The 25,504-nt window shown below is 46.8% G+C and overlaps 1 protein-coding gene across 5 annotated transcripts in view; it reads right to left on the bottom strand.

Moving 5' to 3' along the window:
• Positions 1-23,704, bottom strand: part of RASAL3 (RAS protein activator like 3) — a 48,220-nt gene extending 24,516 nt beyond the window's left edge. The window contains exons 1-6 of one of the 5 annotated variants that reach the window (XM_060269208.1): positions 22,522-23,704; positions 14,978-15,401; positions 3,633-3,757; positions 1,785-1,866; positions 748-845; positions 207-295 (exon numbers count right to left, since the gene is read on the bottom strand). In XM_060269208.1, the coding sequence (XP_060125191.1) occupies positions 207-295; positions 748-845; positions 1,785-1,866; positions 3,633-3,757; positions 14,978-15,401 (818 nt within the window). In that variant the 5' untranslated portion in view covers positions 22,522-23,704. The other 4 variants (XM_035141101.2, XM_060269206.1, XM_060269209.1 and 1 more) reach the window with 4 other exon arrangements.
• Positions 23,705-25,504: the final 1,800 nt, after the last annotated feature.

Below are 25,504 nucleotides of genomic sequence, written 5' to 3'. Positions count from 1 at the left end.
AACCGCTCTGAGGAAGATACAGTGCCAGCATTTGATGCAGTCAATCCAAGTTATTAGATAAATTCCTGGATCTATTCTTGGTTTCGTTCTAGTTCTCAGGAAATATAAACAGAGCCGGAAAGAAATGGGGCCCATTGAATCCATAAAGAGGCATAAAAGACAGAAAACAATGGATGCTTCTGTTCCACACTGGCTTCAGGGCCTACCTGTTACCATTAGCAACAAGTCCAGTAGAGGAGTCAGTCTTGGCCTGGAGCCGTCCTTTCCGGTCCTTGATGCGTTTCCATAGAAGCCCCTAGAGATGGTGTGAGATGTAATAAATGTAATAAATAAATGAAGAAACGAAGGAATTCTGAGCGCAGAAGAGAGTTTATCTGCCTGACTTGCCCCATAACAGAAGCATGGAACTTGGTTTGCTCTAGATGCAACTGGACTGCAACGCCCGCTGCTCCCAACTATCGGCCATGGAGGTTGGGGCTGACGAGAGTTGGAGCCCAACAACATCTGGACGAACGCAGGTCTCATCTGGCAAGCGCCCCAGGTCAGATAATGGCCCTTGCATGCATGGTGCTACCTTATGCCAAGCCAGATCACCAGGAGCCCGCTCAGCCCAGTGCTGTTTTGAAATAGCTCTCCGTAGTCTCCCTTGAGGAGTCATGCCTCTCTCCTAAGCCCCCCTCTCCTCCGCTCCCAGTAAGCACCAGTCTGGGCTACCTGAACCTGCAATATACTGAACATCTTCTGTACCTTCACGTTGCTGAGCTGCGAGCTGGAGGAAGCCTCTTGGCAGGGTCTTTTTTCAGGGGTCTGTGAGTCTAAGAAGCTTCGTCCCTCGGTGAGCATTTCTGTCGGGAGCAAAATGGACCAAGGAAAGTGGACTGGTTGGCTGTCATGTTGGCCAGGGGAGGCAGTTCCTGGAAGATGGGAGAAAATGGCGCCCAGCACCCAGCTCCCTATTCGCTGCTCCCTCTGTATCCTGGACTGAGGATCTTTGCCAGCCCAATTCTGACCCACCCAATGCATTTTGGCACCGGAGGCGGATCCCAAAATGGTGACCCAGGGAAGCAGGGGTGAGGGAAGATCTATATCAGGAATATTGGGGGGGCAGGTAAAGATTGGCATCAGGACCTGCTGCTCCTGTGCACCCGCCTCACCCATAGCTGCCAAGTCTCCCGTATTCCCCGGGAAACTCCCGCTTTTCCAGCTGTTCCCAGCCGGAAAATAATGGATTTTTTGTTTTTCCCCAGTTTATTCTGGCACGGCGGCCATTTTGGAACTGGGCGGAGCATGCTCAGAAGCGACTTTTGATGCTGCTTTGCCCAGTTCCAAAATGGCTGCAGCGTGACTTCCGGTCTGCTACTTCCGGTCCAGTCCCTTATTTCTCGGGCAGCTATGGCCTCACCTTGCCTCATGGGTGGGGTGGGCCTGAGAAATGAATGGTCACAAATACTTTCCACGCTGGAGCTCTCAAGGAAACGTTTGGACACATGATACAACGACTCTCCTGATCTTGTGCCAGGGGAAATTGCTTGGGCTCCACCACCTCTGTTATCTCATTTAAAGGATCCCATTGGCCCAATTTACGGAGCAGGTTGGTGGCTACTGAAAAAACTCGCTTCCCAGTGGTTGGTAGGGCTCTCACCCCATGGCTCGCATGATTCGGGTTGTTGTGCTTTGATGTCATAAATACAAACGCTCTGGGCATGATCTTGGAGGCTGGCAAGGACTGGATCCTTCCAATGCCCTGCTCTCCTTTTCAACAGACTGTCTATCTCAGAACTCACCATTGTCCCTCTGGGTACCTGGCGGGTATAGTAAACTTGACTCTGAAGCAGAACTGGCTCGTTTCCCATTCTGGAGGAGACCCTAAAATAGCAAACCAAACACCACGGACAAAATTGATGATGATGATGATGATGATGATTCCCCCTCTTCCCCATTCTTCTACACTACAGCAGGCGAAGACTTTCTTGTTCCAACAACAAGAACTGATTGTTTTTAAGAAAAGGGCTGGTGCTCAATGTTTTTAGCTGTTTCTATTTTAGCTGTAGGGACCCAGGTGGCGCTGTGGGTTAAACCACTGAGCCTAGGGCTTGCCGATCAGAAGGTCGGTGGTTCGAATCCCTGCAATGGGGTGAGCTCCCGTTGCTCGGTCCCAGCTCCTGCCAACCTAGCAGTTCGAAAGCATGTCAAAGTGCAAGTAGATAAATAGGTACCGCTCCAACGGGAAGGTAACCGGCGTTTCCGTGCGCTGCTCTGGTTCGCCAGAAGCAGCTTTGTCATGCTGGCCACATGACCCGGAAACTGTCTGCGGACAAACACCGGCTCCCTCGGCCTATAGAGCGGGATGAGCGCTGCAACCCCAGAGTCGGACACGGCTGGACCTGATGGTCAGGGGTCCCTTTACCTTTACCTATTTTAGCTGTAAGCCTCCTTGAGTCACTGTCAGGGGAAAAGGTGGGGCTCAGGGCCACAAGACCTCAAGGACCGCCTCTCCCCATATAAACCACCCAGGACTCTGCACTCATCCTCTGAAGCCCTTCTTTGTGCGCCTACTCCACAAGAGGTCCAGAGGGTGGCAACACAGAAAAAGGCCTTTTCCGCAATGGCTCCCCGTTTGCGGGTGGCTCTCTCCAAGGGGGTTTGTCTGGTGCCTTCATTATATATTTTAGTGTTTGAGGGAGGTGTGTGTGTGTGTGTGTGTGTGTGTGTGTGTTATTGTTTTGTTGTTTCTGTTTTAACCATTTTTTGTGCTTTTCCCTTGTATTTTTATCTTGTGAGTTGCCCTGAGATAGTTTGATGAAGGGCAGTATATAAATGATTAAAATAAAATAAAATAAACAAGGCAGCTTCTCTCATAGCCCAGTGCCTCCTCTCTGTCACCAAAGCAGCATGTTATGAAGAAGAGAAGGCTTTTTAGCCAGTCTAGAAAATTTGAAGGTAAACCACCGTGAAGTGCAAATATATGTATATACAACCTTCACATATACAAGGAGATTCAAAAATGTGTGCAAAATCTCATGCTCGAAGTCATAAAAGTCCAGTATAACGTGCAATAATCAAGTCTGACAATAAAGTGCTATGATGTATCATGTGTTCTTATCTCTTCCCATATGTTCTTATCTCATCCGACGGGTGGCCAGCTTCTTGTCCGTTTCACAGGAATGGTTTCCTCAGGGGGCGGACTCTTTCAAAGGTTCATGTGTGAAGGCTTAACAAGACTGCCAAAGCTCATAATTCTCAAATGCACGTTATACTGGACTTATACTTCGAGCATGAGATTTTGCACACATTTTTGAATCTCCTTGTATATGTGAAGGTTGTATATACATATATTTGCACCTCACGGTAGTTTACCTTTTCATTGTTTCGCCAACATCACCGTGTTGTCTGTTGTTGCTGCTAGTCTAGAAAATTTGGCAGGAACTTTTAAGGTACCGATGCCATCCATGACCATCAAAGTTGGGTTCGGGTCCCTGAGCATCAGTGGCTTCAGTCAATGCTTGGCCAGCAGTTCACGGCCTGAGAAGCATACACTTCCTTGACGTGCAATGGTGTGCTGGGCGTGCTCAGACAGACACACAGACCCTCCTTCTCCCTCCTACAGATTTGAATGTCAGAGATGGCCTCACCTCCTCATCTCTGCCCAAGATCATGAGCTGTCGATCTACCAGGGACACATTGGCCACATCCCAGATGGTTGCATCCGTCGGCACAGCCGAAGTCAGTTGGGTCAACTGGACAGTAGAATCATCACCTGGAAGAAGAAAAACATGGGAGACATTTGGGTTTACCCGGGCTCATACTTGCTAATAAAGACGTGAGCGCAAAATACATTTTCCTCCTAACTAAGTAACTACCATCGACGTGTCTTTCCATTACTGTATATGCTATGCCCTTGTGACTTGTAACTTGTAACTAGCCTTTATTGGCATAAGTTAAAACAGTAAAATCATACAATGTCATCCAAATACATTGATAATCCAAACACATACAATATATAAAAGACTAGATAACCACCACTGAATAAATCAGGCATCTTTAGATTTAGCTTTTTTTTGTATATAATTTTTATTAAATTTTCGGTTTTACCATTTAAAATACTCGTTTTACAACCTTAAGATATCAGTGACTTCCCTTCTTCTCTTTCCACAGTTCATTTTACATATCATAAATCCCTGCATGTTTTACAGAAACTATACCAATCAGTATTCCATTATTGCATCCATCAAAAATTGTTTACACTGTTGAATTTATCTTCATGCTGCCAGTGTTTTCAGTTGTACACAATTATTTCCCATATATTCAATAAACGTTTTCCAATCTTCTTTAAACGTATGTTCTACTTGTTCCCTTATCCTATATGTTAGGTCCGCAAGTAGATTTAGCTTTAAAGATCTCGGCTAAGCATCCCAAAACAATCTTGGTAGTTTCGGGAGTACCATCCCTCAACAAATATTGGATTACAGACTCTTTGCAAGTCGATATTTTGAGCTGTAAGGGAGTCACTAGGAGATCTCTGCGAAGGGTGCTGAGAAGAGGGCAAGCCAAAATTATGTGATACAAAATTATTGTATCTGGTGTATTCTTATACCAGGAACAGAATCTGTTCTGGAAGGGTTTTTTTTAAAAAAAAATCTTCCAAACAATACAGACAAGGGGGATGCATTTAGACGAGCTAACACATGCCGTGCCCTAGCTTGAATGGCTCCCCCCCCCCCACTTTCCCTATTGCCATCTACTGCCATCTCCCGCTTGGACTACTGCAATGCGCTCTACGTGGGGCTACCCTTGAAGGTGACTCGGAAACTACAACTAATCCAGAATGCGGCAGATAGACTGGTGACTGGGAGCGGCCGCCAAGACCACATAACACCGGTCTTGAAAGATCTACATTGTCTCCCAGTACGTTTCCGAGCACAATTCAAAGTGTTGGTGCTGACCTTTAAAGCCCTAAATGGCCTCGGTCCAGTATACCTGAAGGAGCATCTCCACCCCCATCGTTCTGCCCAGACACTGAGGTCCAGCACTGAGGGCCTTCTGGCGGTTCCCTCGTTGCGAGAAGCCAAGTTGCAGGGAACTAGGCAGAGGGCCTTCTCGGTGATGGCGCCTGCCCTGTGGAACGCCCTCCCAACAGATGTCAAAGAGGAAAACAACTACCAGACTTTTAGAAGACATCTGAAGGCAGCCCTGTTTAGGGAGGCTTTAAATGTTTAATAGATTACTGTATTGTGTTTTGTTTTTTTGTTGGAAGCCGCCCAGAGTGGCTGGGGAAACCCAGCCAGATGGGCGGGGTATAAATAATAATAATACAGGTAGTAATATATTATTATTACTATTATTATTATTATCTACTGCCTCTGTTCACTCATGCAGGATGTCCAAGGAGTGGATGAATCCTGTTCCCCCTACTTGGGATGCATGCTTTCACCTCTTTGGGTTGTGTCCACAGGGTGGAGGACCTGAAACAGGGATTGCCATGTGGTGGAAGACTGTAGGAGTGAGGTGTGGTAGATTTGTTGGTGACCTGCCCTTTCAGCCAAAACGGGACAGGAGCCTTGCGACAGAGACCAAAGCTAAGGAGACAGGCTCTTAGTGAAACGGAGCTGCATCTATCAAAGTTTCCTTAGAAGTGGCTCAAAGGATGGCTTCTTCTTAGGCTCCTTGCATGTGAGGTGGCCTAGAATATGTGAGCTGAAATATGTGAGGTGGTTGGCAGAGCTAGACAAGATGATTTCTGGTCTCTTGAAGCTCAGAGTGACAGGTATATTTCTGGCCCATGTCAATTTCACATGGGTTCATTCAGAAGTCTGTTCCACTGCTTAAAAAATAATAATAATTTAAAAATCAAAATTTACATGATTTTTGAACTTTTAAAAAGCCCAGGTTTTGTTAGCCCAAAAATGGAAAACAAGCGAGGTCCCAACCAAATAAGAGTGACAACTTAAGTTTACAGAATATGCACAGTTTGCAGACTGAACATATAGAATAAGAGAACAAGAAGAACACGTTTAGAGAAGATTAGACAATGTTTATTGAATATACAGTGGTATCTTGACTTACGAACGACTCGACAACCGAATTTTTCGACTTATGAATGGGGCAAATGGCCGCACGCTTACGAATTTCTCAACATCCGAACGGAAACCGCGGCGGTTTTAGATAGGGTTTTTTCGACTTACGAATTTTTAGATGGGGTTGCTTCGACTTACAAATTTTTCCATTTCCAATGCATTCCTATGGGAAATCGTGTTTCCAATGGCACTTTTCAACTTACGAATTTTTCGACCTACGAAGGTGCCTTCATACACCACTGTATGGGAAATAACTGTGTACACCTGAAAACTCTGGCAGCATTAAGATAAGTTCAACAGTGTAAATAAGTTTCGATGGATGCAATAATGGCATACTGAATAGTATAGTTTCTGTAGCATATGCAGGGATTTATGATATGTAAAATGAACCATGGAAAGCAAAGAAGGGAGATGTAATAATGAGTACAGTGGTAACTCGGGTTACAGACACCTCAGGCTACAAACACTTTGGGTTACAGACTCCGCTAACCCGGAAGTAGTACCTCGGGTTAAGAACTTTGCCCCAGGATGAGAATAGAAATCGCACGGTGGCGGCGCAGCGGCAGCGGGAGCAGGGCCGTCTCAAGCATGTCGGGCGCCCTGGCGCCATGGTGCGGAGATCGCTCTGGCACCCCTGGCCTGGTGGGCGGATGCAGCGTGCCGCGCGGCAGCACCCTGGCACCCCCCACCACCCAGCCTACCCCTAGAGCTGGCCCTGAGCGGGAGGCCCCATTAGCTAAAGTGGTACCTCAGGTTAAGAATGGTTTCAGGTTAAGAACGGACCTCCGGAACAAATTAAGTTTGTAACCAGAGGTACCACTGTACTTTAAATTGTAAAAAAAAAAAAAAGCCACTATCTTGTTGAGTGTCTTTGGCGCAATGAATTTACAAGCCCTTGGATCAGTAAAATCCATGCCAAACTTTTGTTTTTCAGAATTTCTCCCTCAGATTCGCTAAAACTAGACCTTGCTTCTGCAAAAAGACTCATCAAACAAAAATTGGACGATTCTGAGTTACAACATAATTACATGATGGGCGGGGGAGTCTGTTTGCCTCGGAACATTGGCATCACCCCAATACACCATGCCCCATCATACCTATCCTCCCTTTCCACTGCTTCCCACTGATTTGCGTTCACCAGAGCGAGGTTTAATGCTTTTCCGTCTAATGTTTTGAGACATAGATTTTCCAAGGGCCTTGTTTCCGCTCTATGTGATTGTGATAATAAGTCGACAGAATCCCTCCATCATACAGGGCAGTCTCGAGCAGGTCGCGCGCCCTGGCGCTGAGGGGCGGAGATCGCTCCGGCGCCCCCGCCCTCACAAGGCACAGTATGGCTTCCGCGCGGCTTTGCCGCGCAGCGCCCGGCCTCCTGGCCCACCGCCCTGGCAGCCCGCGCCACCGGGACTCTACCTAGAGCCGGCCCAGCCATCATATAATCTTTACTTTCCCCCTGCACAGTGATGTTCGGGCAAAACTACTAAGACCAATAACCCAGAAACTTGTCGGTACGCCAGCAGAGTCACACCTTGCCCTACTCCTGCAAGACAATGATTCCTACATAACCTTGCAGGTGGCAAGGTTTCTAAACTCTGTTTTGTCCCCAAAAAAAGGCAAAGTGGCCAACTACATGACCATTAAGATTTCTGTCATCTTTCCCTTTGATTACAGCTTCAATACCATCGTGTTTGTGTTTTTCTGTGATAGCTGTGGTTTGGTCTCTGGTGGCTTATGTCTATTTTTGTAACTTCATGTTTTATGTTTATATGGGCTTATAGCCGCAATAAAGTCTTGATTGATTGATTGTAAAAAAGAAGATTTAATTATATAGGGGGGGCATTTTATATACTTCTTCTGCTTCTGCTTCTGCTATACTTCTGCTTCATTGACTATGCAAAAGCCTTTGACTGTGTCGATCACAGCAAACCATGGCAAGTTCTTAAAGAAATGGGAGTGCCTGATCACCTCATCTGTCTCCTGAGAAATCTCTATGTGGGACAAGAAGCTACAGTTAGAACTGGATATGTAACAACTGATTGGTTCAAAATTGGGAAAGGAGTACGACAAGGTTGTATATTGTCTCCCTGCTTATTTAACTTATATGCAGAATTCATCATGCGAAAGGCTGGACTAGATGAATCCCAAGCCGGAATTAAGATTGCCGGAAGAAATATCAATAACCTCAGGTATGCAGATGACACAACCTTGATGGCAGAAAGTGAGGAGGAATTAAAGAACCTTTTAATGAGGGTGAAAGAGGAGAGCGTAAAATATGGTCTGAAGCTCAACATCAAAAAAAACAAGATCATGGCCACTGGTCCTATCACCTCCTGGCAAATAGAAGGGGAAGAAATGGAGGCAGTGAGAGATTTTACTTTCTTGGGCTCCTTGATCACTGCAGATGGTGACAGCAGTCACGAAATTAAAAGACGCCTGCTTCTTGGGAGAAAAGCAATGACAAACCTAGACAGCATCTTAAAAAGCAGAGACATCACCTTGCCTACAAAGGTCCGTATAGTTAAAGCTATGGTTTTCCCAGTAGTGATGTATGGAAGTGAGAGCTGGACCATAAAGAAGGCTGATCGCCGAAGAATTGATGCTTTTGAATTATGGTGCTGGAGGAGACTCTTGAGAGTCCCATGGACTGCAAGAAGATCAAACCTATCCATTCTTAAGGAAATCAGCCCTGAGTGCTCCCTGGAAGGACAGATCGTGAAGCTGAGGCTCCAATACTTTGGCCACCTTATGAGAAGAGAAGAATCCTTGGAAAAGACCTTGATGTTGGGAAAGATGGAGGGCACTAGGAGAAGGGGACGACAGAGGACAAGATGGGAACTTCCGGTTCGTCGCGGCGGTGAGAAGGACGCAGGGACTTTCGCGTGCCGAGGTCCCTGGCTTCTCGGAGGGGGGGGGAAGTCCGCAGAGCGAGCGGACTCCCCGTAAAAACATCGGATCGAGAGTTCCGATGACTCAGGAGCCCAGCGGCCGCTCCGTTTGGCGGATCCCCCGCCGCCCGAGAGCTCAATAGAGCGATCGTGAGCCGGCGGGGTTGAACCGCGGGAGCCATTTTGGGCCACATCTTGCCTCCGGGAAGCGAAGCTCCGAGTCCTGACCTGGCAAGCGGCGGATTCTTCCGATTTGAAACTAAAGATTCCTAAAGAAGTAAGTGGAACTTTGATTTGGACCTTAAATTTGCTAATTGGAAAATAGGAGAGACTTTAAAGAAACGGAAGCTGGTCTCTTCCTAATGGGAAACTGGGAGGCGTTTGGAAAAAAAAAATCCTAAGCCGAATAACAAAAGAATTTGAAACTGTGGACCCGAGAGGGAAAAAAGACTTTTTGGAACCATCTCAGCCCCTGAGTCCGGCACCCCTTGAGGTACAGCGGTATTAAAGAGAAGAGCGTTTTGACAGCTGTCAAAAGCTGTCAAACTGTCAAAAGACCGGGTGGATTGATTGCACTGCTGTGAACAGGAAAAATTGTTTGGAATTGCCAAAGAATTACTTAAATTGGAAGTAAGAATGGATTTGGGACTGAGTTAAGAACTAAGAAAAAGAACAGCCAAAATGGAGTCGATCGTCTGAGAAAGGAATTTTCCAGTACCCATTGTTCCCTACACCCTGTTTATCTGCGGTTACGAGAGGTATGAAAACAAAACTTTCTCGAGCCTTCCAGGAGACTGTGCTGAACTACTTGCTGTCATGGGAAGATTTTTACAAGGAACGGCAACATCCCAGCTCACCACCAGTTGAGATTGAAGTCCAAGTACAGGACTTAGAGGTTAATTCAAATTTGGAGATTATTGACTCTGAGACTGTGGGTGATAAGAAACAATTTGAAGAGGACTTGGACTATGACAAATTTGTTTGGGATGAAGCAAAAGATGACCTCCAAAAGGGAGAAAAACAAGCAGAACAAGAAGATGAGAGACAAAGGGACTTAAAGTCTAATGGAATTGAAGATCCTGGAAGGGTTAAAATGTGAAGTGGGGTTTTTGTAGGATGGGAAGGACAGGGGCAAAGGGGGGCAAAGGTCTGGAGATGGATTTGGGAAAGAATGGGTGTGGGGTAAAAACTTTAGTTAAAAGGTATTGTTTGGGTCTCTGAAAGACGGTTTTCGAAATCTTGGCTTGACAATGGAAACGCTGAACCAATTGGGGGGAAAAGACTTGGGGAGAGGAAATGGAATGCAAAAAGAAAGGGAAAAAAAGGGGACCGCTGCGGAGAAGGGGACGTCAGAGGACAAGATGGTTGGACAGTGTTCTCGAAGCTACGAACATGAGTTTGACCAAACTGCGGGAGGCAGTGCAAGACAGGAGTGCCTGGCGTGCTATGGTCCATGGGGTCATGAAGAGTCGGACACGACTAAACGACTAAACAACAAAACATACATTATGCATTTATGAACAGTGTTTGTTTTTGTTTAGTCCAGAGAAGTGCATTTTAAGATTCAGAGATGTGTGAAAGGATCAGAGATGTGTGAAGGATAACTGATGTTCTGCCATGGCCTCAAAGCCCAGCAGTGACCAGCTGGACAGAGGCTCAAAAGTCCTCTGTTCACCTCTAGACCTTTGTTGGAGCACGCTGCTCACATGGAGCTCTCCGTGGTGCTGCAATACCTGGCCTGCTTTGCTGCCTTGCTCTGTGAGTCCCTCCAGGGAACCAAGGCAGGACATCGGATCTGCATATTAGTCCAGGAAGTGCAAATCACCCACTTAATGGGATCCCTTAGAAACACAGACCAAACAAAATCCACTTGGAGGCTGAGCTCAACCATTATTGCCGGGGTCACCTCGCTAGATTTGCCATGAACAATGGAAAGTAGCACAGCCTGTAACTTGGCTTCGCTGAGTCACACACGCAAAATAATGGCAATACTGGTGTTTTGGGTTGATTGGCACACCACTTGCAGTCTTTTCAAATATTAAGTTGCAAGGCTGTGGGCACCGGAAAGTCATGCCCTCCCTGTGTGTTGCAGCTGTCCTCCTGGTGGTTGGGATTTTCTATCCCACTCAAGCACAGGGAGAGGTCAGAGGGAAACGAGGGGGTGGCTGCAGGCTCCTCCTGTCCCTGAGGTGGATCCTGCCCACACTTGTGCGGCTTCGTGCAGATAGAGATCGGAAAGCTGGCATAGTCAATTGCAGCAGAAAAGCATGGAGCTACAGTTTCCACTACTACCAAGAGCTGTATCATTGGGCAGTTAGTGCCTGTAAAACAGCAAAGCTTGTGCCATACAGTTTCACTTCCTTCTGACATGCCAATCATCACAGAATCATCTTTGAAAGACATCCCCACCCACAACAGCAGCCCTGACCACCCCGCCCTCTCCTTTGAGTGGCAGCTAGCAATTATTTGCCACTCTAACAATCCCAAACAAAATTTGCATAGAGGGTTTGGGTGCAATTAGGAAGGGCGGGGGGGGGGAGAAGCCAAAACCCAATGAAAAGAGACTTCTCAAAGGCGACCTTGGGGTTGCGGCGTTCATTTGCTTTCAGCCCGAGGGAGCCAGCATTTGTCCACAGACAGCTTTCCGGATCATGTGGCCCTCATGACTGAACCGTTCTGGCGCAACGGGACACCGTGATGGAAACCAGAGCGCATGGAAACACCGTTTACCTTCCCGCCGCAGCGGTACCTATTTATCTACTTGCACTTGCATGCTTTCGAACTGCTAGGTTGACGCGGGTGGCACTGTGGTCGAAACCACTGAGCCTCTTGGGCTTGCTGAGTGGAAGGTTGACGGCTCAAATCCATGCAATGGGGTGAGTTCCTGTTGCTCTGTCCCAGCTCCTGCCAACCTAGCAGTTCGGAAGCATACCAGTGCAACCAGATATTAATAAATGAATTTAAGGAACCACAGAAAGATGGGGAAGGAAGTCAAACTTTGAAATGTTAAATTGATTGTAAAACTAATGAAATGTGTAAACTTGAAAAGTATAAATAAAACTTCTTTAAAAAGGAAAGAAAACTGGCTGCGTATTCGCCCCCATACGACACAAAAGCACCACCAGATAAATAGTTTATTTTTCTTTTTAAAAAAACAAACAAACTTAAAATAATAAAATATAAACTGGAACAAAAGACAGAGCAGTAGCATCGGCAGCAAAGGGAGAGGATGCGTCACTCATTATAAATGATATAAAATACGCCACACAGAGACATAGCTGTTTTGCAATCACATTCCACAAAAGCGCTACTTTGAGGTAGGGAGTGTGGGTTGTGCACACCAAACAAGTGGAGATTTATGGAGCAGAACGCCAAGTCATGTAGGAAAGGCCTTTCGCCAAAGTGAGGGAAGTAGCTGCTCCGGCCGTCATTTCAACACCAGCAGAACGAAAAGGTTTGCATGTTTCGATGTGGACTTTTTTTCATGGGGCAAACAAGTAAGCCAAACTGAGGCATGAAACAGATACCTGAGGAAGACCTAAGCTCACCCAAACCGTATTATTAGCAGTTGGCAGAAGCAATGGAGCAGGAGAGGGCAGGGAGTGTCAAGGGATTTTCCTTTGCAGCTCGAGAGTTGGAATCAAACCAATTCCTTCCAGCAGCACCTTAAAGACCAACTAAGGTTTTTTATTTTGGTATGAGCTTTCGTGTGCATGCACACTTCTGAAGTGTGCATGCACACGAAAGCTCATACCAAAATAAAAAACTTAGTTGGTCTTTAAGGTGCTGCTGGAAGGATTTTTTTTATTTTGTTTCGACTACGTCAGACCAACACGGCTACCTACCTGTAAATCAAACCAAAAAACACATTCAGATGTGCTCAAATGACTTTCAGGCATCAAGAGCCTCACTGACTTCAGAATGGTGTCAATAGGACGGAAGCGGTTTGCAGTCAATCGTTTCAGCTTAGCTGGCTCAGCAATAGATCTATTTTGTATCGTCTTTAGTTTAGCCAGCATTCCTCTCTTCTGCCCTACAGGGAACAAAATCCTACTTCCACTCAATTTAGCACATAAACTGAAATGTGGTATGGGGTAAATTGAAGAAGACGAGGAACTTTGCACTTTCCTAAACTTTTAACTATCTCCCCGGCCAATCACCACGCTAGTTTTTTTGTTTTTGTTTTCCACGGCAGCCTGATGAAAGACAGACAACTGCTTACTTATTGCACAATAGTTTCTAAACCGTGGTTTAAAACCAACCATTATTCTTCCCAGAATTTGGCAAGAAGAGAGAAATTCCTGGAGAGGTGGAGAGGCTCAGCCTTTGAGAAACAGAGGAAGACACTGGCGGCCCAGACATAGTACTACATCATTTATTTTCCTTGACAAATTAATCCAGAATATTGACTTCCCTCTGGTTCTTTTCGCGTAATAACTAATACCAATTAGAACAGTTCAGGGCTGTGTCAGCTTGGCTAAAACAACCCAAGTTCTGTGCATGAATAAAATATGGACATTAAGAGCATTTATTTTGCTCTTAATTGGGATGCGGGTGGAGCTGTGGTCTAAACCACGAAGCCTCTTGGATTGGAAGGTGGGCGGTTTGAATCCCCACGACGGAGTGAGCTCCCGTTGCTCTGTCCCAGCTCCTGCCAACCTAGCAATTTGAAAGCATGCCAGTGCAAGTAGATAAATAGGTACCACCCCCCTCTTTTGGGAAATGATTTATAAATGAACTGAAAAACATGTTTAAAATAACTATTGTTTTAAAAACCAGAGGCTTTCTTATTAGGTATAATATGAGAAGAATTTCCGAAGGATAAGAAAGTACTGTTTATATATGCGGCAACAGCGGCAAGAATATTATCTGCCCAGGGATGGAAAGAAGAAAGGACCCCATCAAAAGAAGAATGGAAAATGAAGATGGTGGACTATATGGAAATGGCAAGGCTGAGTGGGAAGATCAGGCACCAAGAGGATAATAAATTCAACAAAGAATGGCATATAACTTTATAGAATATGTTAAAGAACTCTGTAAACATTCAAAAACGTTAGCAGAATTGATATAGCACTTATAATTTAAAATGACAGAGGATAAAATCGAAGTGTAATAATTTAGATAAATTGAATTAGATGCAGCAAAAAAAGGAAGATAAATTATGGAAGCCAAGGGGGGTGGGGGGGTGGAAGTCTGGCGGTTCAGGGTACCCCATAAATGTACTGATATGGATTATGGTTTAATCCATATCAGTACATTTAAGTGTGTGTGTGTGTGTGTGTGTAAAAAAATGTTTTTTGAAACTTTGAAAGAAAAAAAAGGAAAACTAGGTACCACTGCGGCGGAAAGGTAAATGGCGTTTCCGTGTGTCCAGGGGTCCTTTACTTTTATTTTTTTACTTTTTTTACTTTGCATTTACAGTCAAACCTCGGTTTACGCCTACCTCTGTTTGCGACCGCTTCGGTGAGCGGCCGCCGCAGACCCGGAAGTGTTTACACCCGGGTTCTGTGGCGTCGGATTCGCAGACGCGATCTGTGCAGCTCGTGCATGCGCAGAAGCGATCTGCGCAGTGCCCGTGTGCGCAGAAGTGCTCTATCATCGCTTCGCACACACGCAGAAGCTTGCCCTCGGGGAGCGACCGCTTTGGCGAGCGACCACCTCCGTGGAACGGATTGTGGTCGCAAACTGAGGTCCCACTGTAGTCTACTATGGTGGGTGAAAGGCAGAGTCATGCAGAGCACCAAAGCATCCATTCCTCATGGCTCCTTGCATTGTCACCTGGGATTTCACCAGTCACTGCCTTCATGCTTTCAAAATATATCTCAGTCATAAGCGATAGAACCCTAGACAGGATGTGGAAGGTGTTTTTGAGCAACGTTGGGCCTTGAACCAGCTTTGTGCAGCTACCCACTTCCCCCAGCCTGTCCTGCACGTATGGTCTGCTCTCTTCTAGTTCAAAACAACACAGAAACCTAGCTGGATCCATCTCAAAACTGCCTTTGGGCAGAGTTGCCTTACCTTTGCTCGCTTCCTTAGTCTCCCTTTCCGACCGGAGGGTCCCCTCCTGGTTCCTTCGGTGGGACACGGAGCGCAAGTACTTCCTTAAACTCATCTTACTGCTTCTCTCCTGGGCCTTGGGCACTTTGGCTGGAGTGGAGAAAGCCCTCTGGAAGACAGATCTTTTAGCGGCAGCTCTGCTGTCTTGGGGGGCCGCTGGCGCTTGTGGGTGCTCACGGCTAGATTCAGAATGCTCAGTCTCTGGCTGGCTTTGTACTCGCCTCCATTTCTGCAACTTGTCCCTCCGGCTGCTGCTGCTGCTGCCCCATGTCGCGTGGTTCAACTCCGGTTCCTTCTCCCCGTTCTGTAGAACTGTCTGCCACCTGTAGGACCTCAACAAGGACGGCGTATCTATTCCGGACCTGTGTTTCTGGGGAGCCTCCATCTGAAAAGCAAAAGCGTAAATGCAGAAGGTTCCGGAAAAGCATCCACAACAAAAGACCCTTGTATTCCATGCAAGGTTTCAGGATATCACAGGGAAGCTAAAAGTGAGCCCAGATTCTCCACCTTCTGGTTCTTACTGAATGGCCTAATATCCTTCCTGTCTTGGCAGTTTGACCAAAGCCACATGGTCTGGTTTCCCTCTCCTGAGCAGCAAGGAAGCACAAGCGATACCTGCCTTCTCAGAGCAATGGAAAGAAGGTAGGCTTTCCCCACCAAGGAACAATCCTTTTCTAGTGGCAGGTGGGTGTTGCAGCAGGATTACCGCAGCCAAATTCCACCCCTGTCCATTCGTGGAGCGCAACTGAGAGATTTCTGGTCCTGAGAGATGCTGTCCTGCACCGGCTGTGTCTCAGTCACGGACATTTTTCTAGCAAGGCTCCTGCGCCTTTAACAACAGGAACAGAAAATAAGATGGCAAGCCCAACTGCATCCCACACTGTCATTCTCATACCCAGACACTTCCTGTGATGAAAGAGATTGCGCCGCGCAGAATTGCTAATTGTAACTTGCAAGCTAAGCTCCTTGAGGCTTGCAGAACCTGGGAGCGGACAGTGGAGTATCAACAGAAGCCCATTTGCCTTGTCTGAAACCATCGAGAGGAGGTTCGCCGTGCTTTGCCAAAACCTCGCAGACTGTGGCCTAGCTCCAAAGAGCCATGGGTGGGGCATTGTGGGGCTTGCCTCTTGAGCAACCGGCTCTGCCCTGACCCACAGAACCTGTCCTACCACATCCCTTGTGAACTGGGGAGCCATCCTGCCCAACCCACTTGCATGGTGCCAGCCTTGGAGCAGGGATCACTCGGAGCAGGGATTGCTGTGCATCCCAGAGAGAGGACCAGCCTTTCATTTCCTACCCTCCTCCCTGCTGTGGGCACTGCTCTGTTCCAGGCAGCTAGCTCCACAGCCCTGGTTTAATATTGCAGAAGTGTCCAGAGGGTGAGAATATGGGACCCACAGGAACTGGGGCAGCAGGTTCGTCTGGCACAAGTTCATCAAAAAGCCACCGAAGGAAAATCCTGGCTGAGTAACACCTGCAGAGCAAAATCTTTTAGGGCATATTTGTGCAGGGTTTCATTCAGTCTCAGTTGTGCTTTGCTGGGCTGACTCTGGGGCTCTCTGGATATCCTTTTTGTTGCACTCCTGATGGTATCAGGGCAGCTGTACACAATCCCCTTTTCAATACTGTTTCCACCTGCAAACGTTTTGGGGTGAACATACTGCTTCCTTTCCAATCAGTGCATGCCCCATAGCTTCCTGCTGAAATTTATCCATTAGTTATGCAAGCTTTTTGCACCACAAATGTTCTGGGTTTTTGCCCTGCCTTTGTTGTGCTACAGTGCAAGAGTGCCTCTCCTGAATAATGCATTTTTTTAAAAAAATGTTTTATTTTCAATTGTATCTGCCCAATCAATGGCAAGATCTGCTGCAACAAAGGGGTGCAGAGTACATCTTCCTGTCCCAATTTTGTTACTTCTCTTCCTCACCCCTCATTCTGCAACACCCCCCCCCCAATAACCAGTTCCCCTTCCACCACGACACAGAGCCACCTGCCCAGTTACCTTGGCTTCCTGCTGAGCTTCTCACCCCATCCTGCCTTCACCACTTCACTGTCTGACTGATTTCCTCCCCTGCTCACCCTGCGCTCTGCAAGTCCCCATGTGATCTGCATCAAGATAACAATCTCACCTCCCTCTCTGCCTGAGCAGCACCAAGGCTGCCTCTTACAGTGTGGGTGGTTGAAGCCATTCTCTGTCTGTCTGACTCAGAAGGTGCACATTTGCTCTGGGGGGGGGGGGAATGGACTTGGGTTGCTTGGACCAGGCTCAGCCAAAGCTCTCACCCGGTCGATCCATTCTGCCACCAGAGAGCAGCTTACACACAAATTCGCACCTGCATTTCCTCCTATGAGGAGCCACATGGCAACCCAATTCTGAGCAGGCAACTTGCTGAAGTGGGCCAAGCCTTGTTGTTTTTGTTGTTGTTTATTAAATTTATATCTGTCCTTCATCCAAGGATCCCAGGATTGTTCTTCTCCAGAATAATAATAATAATAATAATAATAATAATAATAATAATAATAATAATTTATTATTTACACCCCGCCCATCTGGCCTGGTCTCCCCAGCCACTCTGGGCAGCTTCCAACAAAAGAATAAAACACAATAATCTATTAAACATTAAAAGCCTCCCTGAACAGGGCTGCCTTCAGATGTCTTCTAAAAGTCTGGTAGTTGTTTTCCTCTTTGACATCTGTTGGGAGGGCGTTCCACAGGGTAGGCGCCACCACCGAGAAGGCCCTCTGCCTAGTTCCCTGCAACTTGGCTTCTCGCAACGAGGGAACCGCCAGAAGGCCCTCGGTGCTGGACCTCAGTGTCCGGGCAGAATGATGGAGGTGGAGACGCTCCTTCAGGTATACTGGACCGAGGCCATTTAGGGCTTTAAAGGTCAGCACCAACACTTTGAACTGTGCTCGGAAACGTACTGGCGAGCACACATTGAGTGGAATTCAACACCATGCTACGGTGATAGTTCTTTGAACCAGTTGTCAAACCATCTCTCCCTTCCCTATGCTGTTTTGGGGGTTCTTCAGATCACACAGAGCTGATGTGGGAGAGGAAGGGAGAAAAACCCTTATTGCACTAGTGGGACATGTTGTACTGGCTATTTGATTGAATCCAGCTCATTTGGTTTGGCACCTTGCTTGTGTATCAAAGGGCTCACCCACCCTTCTGCTCGTCTTGGGCCTATAAAGCCCAGGTCCCGGCAATTTTCCACTTCTTTCCGAGGGAAAACCCGCTCTTTAGTGATAGGTCTGAACAAATGGCAATCTGGGGAAAACCTGCATTGCTGTTTGCTCCGATTGAGCACTAAAGAGTGGTTTTTCTTGGACAAAAGCAGTAGGACATGGGGAAGTGTGGATGAGCCCCCAGTAAACCATTCAGATGCTGCGAGTCCATTTTGAAGCAGTGCCAGTAAAAGTTTCCTAGGACAAATGATGCCTGCCTCCAGCATAACAGTGCAAAGAGGATTCTTAGACAATTGAACAGGTAAGACCGTGGAGCAAGGGCCAAATTAAATATGACAGCAAGGGATGTGATTGGATCTTCTGAGTTTTGTTTTCAAAAGATCAAAGTGGAGGAGCCCAAATTAGATCAGGGTCATGACACATGGGGATGGGAGCTAAACCCTCTCACCTTGTGCCATTGACCTATTCTGCGTGTGTCTTTTATTTATTCGAAACGTTTCTATGTTTTGGGGTGACCTATGGTTGACTGACTGATATTTATATGCAACCTTCTGTCAATAATTACCAATTGGTTCGGAAAAATTAAAAACAAGTTCAATAATGATAAGCAATATAAACAAAACATACAGCAGATCAAAGCACAATTAGCAACGAGAGATGCCTGGGTGAAAAGAAAAAGTTTTTTGCCTGGCACCTAAAAGAAAGCAAAGTTCAGAGCAGATGTTCATGGGCTGCAGCGAACTTCTTGGAACTGTGAAAGCTTTCATCAAGTGCAGAAGGGAATATGGGTGGATGGTGGGACACCAGCCTCATATAACCACCATGCTTAAATCATGTATGAAGGGGTTAAAACCATAGAGTAAGCTCTGTCCCGTCCCGCCAGGCTTAGCTGGGACACTTCCCTCTACCTATTGTTGTATTCAGTTAACATGAGGGGCTCATTGTGTAAAGAGGTTTGAGTTGGTTGCTGCAGCTCAGACCACATGGCTTTCACAAGCCTCTCTTAAGTTCCTATACCAATAATTCAGGAACTTTCACCACTTTGCAACTAAGCCGGCTTTAATTTTTAACATCATTTTATTTATAGTTTTCATTTATATACATTTCAATAGTTTAACAATAGTTCTAGCATTTCAAACCTCCCTTCCTCCTCTTTCTGCGGTCCCTTGCATTTATTTTATCATTTTCTACTTAATTCTAAATTAACTTAACTTATTCTCCTTTTATTCTAAGCCAGGTTTTATTGCCTGTGAACTTTCTGAAGCACATGAACCTGAGCTTTAGAGAGTTTAAAATCAAGCAAAAATTTTAACTTACCAAAGTTGTGGTCTTTTTCCTATGGCGGGAGAAGAGGGAATCTCTGGAACTCACTTTGAAGGGCATATTTCAAAGGTCTAACAGCCTATATTTCCACTGTTTGCTGCATATTTTGTGACTAAATCTCCACTGGTGTTTCTCCCACCAAAGAGTACTTGCCCCAAAGTTGGATTTTGGCATCCAGGAATTCTCTGTTTATACCTATTTTTTCCTTGCACCAATATGGGCAACATCGGCGTCTCCGATTGGTAAGCAGTATGAAGCCTCTGGATTTGCCAAGTCTGGCTTCGACGCGAGGAGCCTGGCCTTCCACCTGCTCAGACAACACAGCAGCAGCACCTGGCCTTCAGGCTTCCTCCTCGTCCTTTCCCACACTCTCCAGGCCTACATCTGAGTACTGCAGGACCAGCCCTACCACAATGGCACACGCCTAAGTTACACCCCATTTGGATTACTGCAACATGCCTCTGAAAAGTGCTCGGGAACTTCAACCGGCTCAAAGAGCTGCAGCCAGATTGCTGCCTGGCAATGGTTATAGGAAGCGGACAACTCCCTTGCTGCAAGAGCTCCATTGGCTATCGGTCTGTGTCCAGGCACAATTCAAAGTGCCGGTTATGACCTATGAAGCCCTGCATGGCTTAGGTCTAACCTCTCTGAAATTATTCCATACCTGCCAAGTACCCCGTTTTCCCCGGGAAACCCCCGATTTTACTTACCTTTTCCCGGCGGTCCCCCGTTTCACTTCGTCTCCCGTTTTTCTCCGTTATTTTCTCCTGCCGGCGGCCATTTTTTTCTGATTTGCCCTTCTATGGGCACCAAAAATGGCCACTGCCGGCTTCAAAAGTCGCATCTACGCATGTCTGGAAGTGCATAAACGCGACTTCCGGTGTCAGCGGCGGCCATTTTTGGTGCCCATAGATGGGCAGAGCGACACCAGAAGTTGTGTCGATGCAACTTCCGGTGTGACACGGCTGCCGGTCCCGGATTCTGCAGTCCGAGACTTGGAAGGTAAGATATTCCCACATGTGAACCTGCCCTGGTTCTGAGTAGGGTTGCCAGACTCAATAGAGGACAGGACTTCTGTGCCTTTAATTGCCCTGCTCTCTTTTGAGTCTGGAAACCTTAAAGAGAAACCAGCAGACCCTTTGCTTGGAAATTAAACCATGGTTTACCTTCCCGCAGCGCAGCAGTAGGGGAGGAGCCAAGCACTTCCACCCCATAAACCACAGTTTAAAACATAGGTGAACTGGACTAGAATGGCAGCAAGAATCTTTACTCAAAATCCTCAGATTTTGAAGCATGGGAAGTCAAAAATTTTATGATTCGGTATAATATTTGGTTTAATAGATATGTATTTGTATAATTTGTAACAATTGATATGATATGATATGATATGATTAGTTTGTAAGTGAAAATTCAAGAAAAATTGATTTTTTTTAAAAAAATTAAAACATAGGTGAACTAGCGTGACTGTTGCAATTAACAAGAAAATAACATAGTGCCCTGGAAATCTGTCCCAAGTTAACACTCAAAACGTATTGTGCAGCAGCCCTAAAAACTGCCATTCAGAGTTCTCCGCACACCCAATGAGAATTACTTACCAGAAGAATAAGAAATCAAGATAACAAACTTTTTTATAAAAGAATGGAAATGGTTTGTTGAATATTTGCAGATAAATTGTAAACAGATAAGATAATTGGCAGGGTTATTGTAATCACCTGCAGTTTTATAAGAGTACGTATATATTTAAAGTAGATGAATAAATGAGCCAATTAAGTTGATTTGGATATGCAGAGGATATTAAAAATAAATTTAAGGAACCACAGAAAGAGGGGGAAGATAGTCAAGTTTTGAAATGTAAAAATGAGTGAAAAATGAGTGAAATGTATAAAACTAGTGAAATGTATAAACTTGAAAAGTGTAAATAAAATTTGCGGGTGGGGGGAAGGATTATGTAGTCAAAGCCTGGTGCTCAAGCCTGCCTGAAAACCACATCCTCTGGTTTGTGGGGGATAGGAGGCGGGCAGGTGTGGAGGACTCCCTGGTCCTGAATGGGGTAACTGTGCACCTGAAGAACCAGGTGCGCAACCTGAGAGTCATTCTGGACTCACAGCTGTCCATGGAGGCGCAGGTCAATTCTGTGTCCAGGGCAGCTGTCTATCAGCTCCACCTGGTACGCAGGCTGAGACCTGCAGACTGTCTCGCCAGAGTGGTGCATGCTCTAGTTATCTCCCGCTTGGACTACTGCAATGCGCTCTACATGGGGCTACCTTTGAAGGTGACCAGGAAACTACAACTAATCCAGAATGCGGCAGCTAGACTGGTGACTGGGAGCGGCCGCCGAGACCACATAACACTGGTGTTGAAAGATCTACATTGGCTCCCAGTACGTTTCCGAGCACAGTTCAAAGTGTTGGTGCTGACCTTTAAAGCCCTAAACGGCCTCGGTCCAGGATACCTGAAGGAGCGTCTCCACCCCCATCGTTCTGCCAGGACACTGAGGTCCAGCACCGAGGGCCTTCTGGCGGTTTCCTCGTTGCGAGAAGCCAAGTTGCAGGGAACCAGGCAGAGGGCCTTCTCGGTGGTGGCGCCTGCCCTGTGGAACGCCCTCCCAACAGATGTCAAAGAGGAAAACAACTACCAGACTTTTAGAAGACATCTGAAGGCAGCCCTGTTTAGGGAGGCTTTTAATGTTTAATCGATTATTTTATTTCGTTTTTCTGTTGGAAGCCTCCCAGAGTGGCTGGGGAAACCCAGCCAGATGGGCGGGGTATAAATAATAAATTATTATGATGATTATTATTAAGCAGCAAGAGTGTGACATCAAACAGGATCCCCGACCTGTTTCTCAGAGGCCACTGGTAGCAACTAGAAAGAGCAGGGTCTGTCAGTTTTCACCGCAGCCGTCAAATGCAGACAGCAGACTCATAATCGTACTACCACTGCCCCACAGCCCCCCCCCCCATGCAACACAACCAACCTAAGAAAGCCAGACTTACATTTGAGGACAAAGGCCTGTAATTGGAAGCAGACTTAACTCAGCACTATTCTCCACACCAGACTGATATGAAAAGGTATTCAATTCAGAATCAAAAACATGTATAGAGTCCTCTTCCCCCAACACACACACACACAACTGAATGCACTTGCATGATTTACCTAAATTGTTGTGGTTTCTCAAAATAGCTGCGCCACTGTTTCCTCTGACAGCGCTGTGGTGCTGACATTAAAGTAAAAGCTCATTATTTTCAGTGTGGTTCCCGGGGCAAAAGCTTCAGCCGCTCCTTTTTCGCCCTGCAGCAGCCAGCAGCAGTATTGACTGCCGGGCTCGCTGCAGAAAGTTCTCGACCAGCATTTCCTTTCGCCTGTAGACTTGGCCCAGAAAATGTGCCGAGTGCGGATTGCTCGGCTGCTCACCAAAACAGACTGTCGCCACCATGATATGCTGAAGAATTGCACTGGCTGCCAGTCAACTACCAAGCTAAGTTCAAGGTGTGAAAATCTATGTGCAGCTTGGGGTCAGGCTACCTAAAAAATAATAATCTCACCCCTTATATATTCAACTGATCTCTCTGCAGGCCTCTATCATCCCATCAGGAGGTTGTTCCATTTACTATCATGCCCTCCAAGTGTCATGATTTTCCAGGACAGTCCTGGAATTATGAAAGCTTCTGATTTGACCCCAGAATATCCCAATTTCCCCTGCCAGTGCCACCACGCTTGGGGAAGAGGATGAACTGGCGGCTGTCTCCAGCAGCGGCTGCAGTTGCAAAGAACTCCCTGTTGCCAACCTCCTCCCTTGGGCAACTCATCGCGGCTGCTGAAAAGCGGGTGAGGAGGCTGCCCCTGCTGAGGTCCAGCCCCGTGTGATGCACCAGCAGAGGGCAGGAAGAAAGAGGGAGCAGAGCACAAGGAGTCTTGATCCATATAAATAAAAATGTAAGTGTCCGTTTGTGTGTGACCAAAAATCTCCAAAAGTTCTTGACCGATTGGTTTGAAATTTTGACACAACGTTCCATATCAATACGGGAGTGTTTGCATATACTTAGATTGCACAGGTGTCACACCTGTGGCAGGTAAAACCCTGTTTTTTTCAAACAGAGTGCCATCTGCTGGGTGTCGAAGTAACACATGCTATACTAAATGCATCACCGAGCAGAGGCTGCTGGCAGCGACTCCCCGGTGGCTCCTCTGAGGGCAGGGGCCAGATCCTGATGTCAGCGGGCAGAGGCTGCTGGGAACAACTGCCCAGTGACTCCTTCTCTGAGGGCAGCGGCCAGATCCTGCGTCTTCCCCCGGTGGACCCCGGCAGGAGTATGCGGTACTTTCGGGAACATGTGGTATGCGAGAGGGGGAGAGGTTGGGGTGCCAGGTCCATGGGAGCGACTGCCCGGTGACTCCTGCTCCAATGAAGATGGCTGGAGTCTTTTTTGGGGGACTATGAAACAGGGGGCAGGGGGGGTCTTCTCTGTGTTCAATACAAGCCTGCTGTCTGTGTATTACCTGCCAACGAACCTCACATCCAATCTTAGACTCAGCCACAGCAACACGTGGCTGGGTACAGCTAGTTAAAAATAAAAATGTTTAGTGTGTCCGTGTCTAATCCTGCCCCTTTCTGATATTTATTTCCTGTGTGTTTTTCACACTGTTGATTTAAGCTTAACATGAGCTAGCAGTGTGATCAGGGGTGGAGGAAGGGGGGGGGACAGTAGGGGTGGACCGCCCTGGGTGTCTTTGCTGAGGGGGTGACATTTGGCATGCTGCCCGTCCGCGATTCCCAAGCCTACCCTGAGCCGTTGGGGGAAGGGGGAACTGTGCCGCTTTGCCAGCAGCATTCCCCCCTTCCCCCTTCATTTTGGCAGCTGGGGGAGGCTTGGGAGTGGGAGGCGGGGGGCACACCAAATGTCCACCATTGGTGGCTTGCTCTGCCCCCGGCTGCAGGGCGCACACATCGCTCTGTGCACCTGAGCAGCTATCCCGCGACTGGTAGGGCACCCACTGCACCCGCCCCCCCCGGAAGTGCGCCCCCCCTGGGCAGGGCGGGCATATGCTTTGCTGCTGAATGTGATTCTTTAGTACAATGCTTTTCAACTGAAAAAACCTGATGGCACTAATCCACTAGCTGAAGGGGAAACCATGTGTGAAAACAGAACTTTCAGAACCAATCTATAGAGCAGGTCTTTTCTCTCTTACTTTGCTTGCTTGCTAAGACACAAACCCCTTCCTATGTGCTACATTGCCATATAGAAATCAAAAGTTTTTTAAGCTAGTCCGACTGATCTCTCTTCTTACCCCTTGCCCAGCCAATTCCACCTGTCTTTTCAGGAGGCGTGGGGCATGGTCGGATTGGAGCAGTTGAGAACAGACTCTACATTAAAGATATTCTAATGTAAATGGTATTCCCACATGGAGGGAACTTTTCCTTGTCAGTCTACAAAATCTCAGATGGTTGTGGTATCACCTTAACCAGCTGTTAGGATTGCTTTTAAAACCAGATATCTCTGTCCCGGCATGCAGGAAGAAATCTGACAATGTTAGAACACATTTTTGTTAACTTTTCAATTGTTTAAGGAGATAGCGCCTTCAATTTATAGAGCTCTAATAGCCCCTGAATATGGCAGTCTTTTAAGTGCAAGAATGCCCTGGGCAATGGACCTAGAAATTTAAATACCTAATGAAAAACAGGCCACCTTGTGGTCTGACTTTGAAATCAGTTTCTGTCATAATCCGGGAGTCTTCATTAAAGTTATTGCACAGGTGGCATTATGTACCAGTAAAATATGGTCTGAAGCTCAACATCAAAAAAACCAAGATCATGGCCACTGGTCCCATCACCTCCTGGCAAATAGAAGGGGAAGAAATGGAGGCAGTGAGAGATTTTACCTTCTTGGGCTCCTTGATCACTGCAGATGGTGACAGCAGTCACGAAATTAAAAGACGCCTGCTTCTTGGGAGAAAAGCAATTACAAACCTAGACAGCAT

This window comes from Zootoca vivipara, chromosome 16 (assembly GCF_963506605.1).
Source record: "Zootoca vivipara chromosome 16, rZooViv1.1, whole genome shotgun sequence".
In the NCBI taxonomy this organism is placed as follows: Eukaryota; Metazoa; Chordata; class Lepidosauria; order Squamata; family Lacertidae; genus Zootoca; species Zootoca vivipara.
This window is presented reverse-complemented; position numbering and strand designations above follow the sequence as displayed.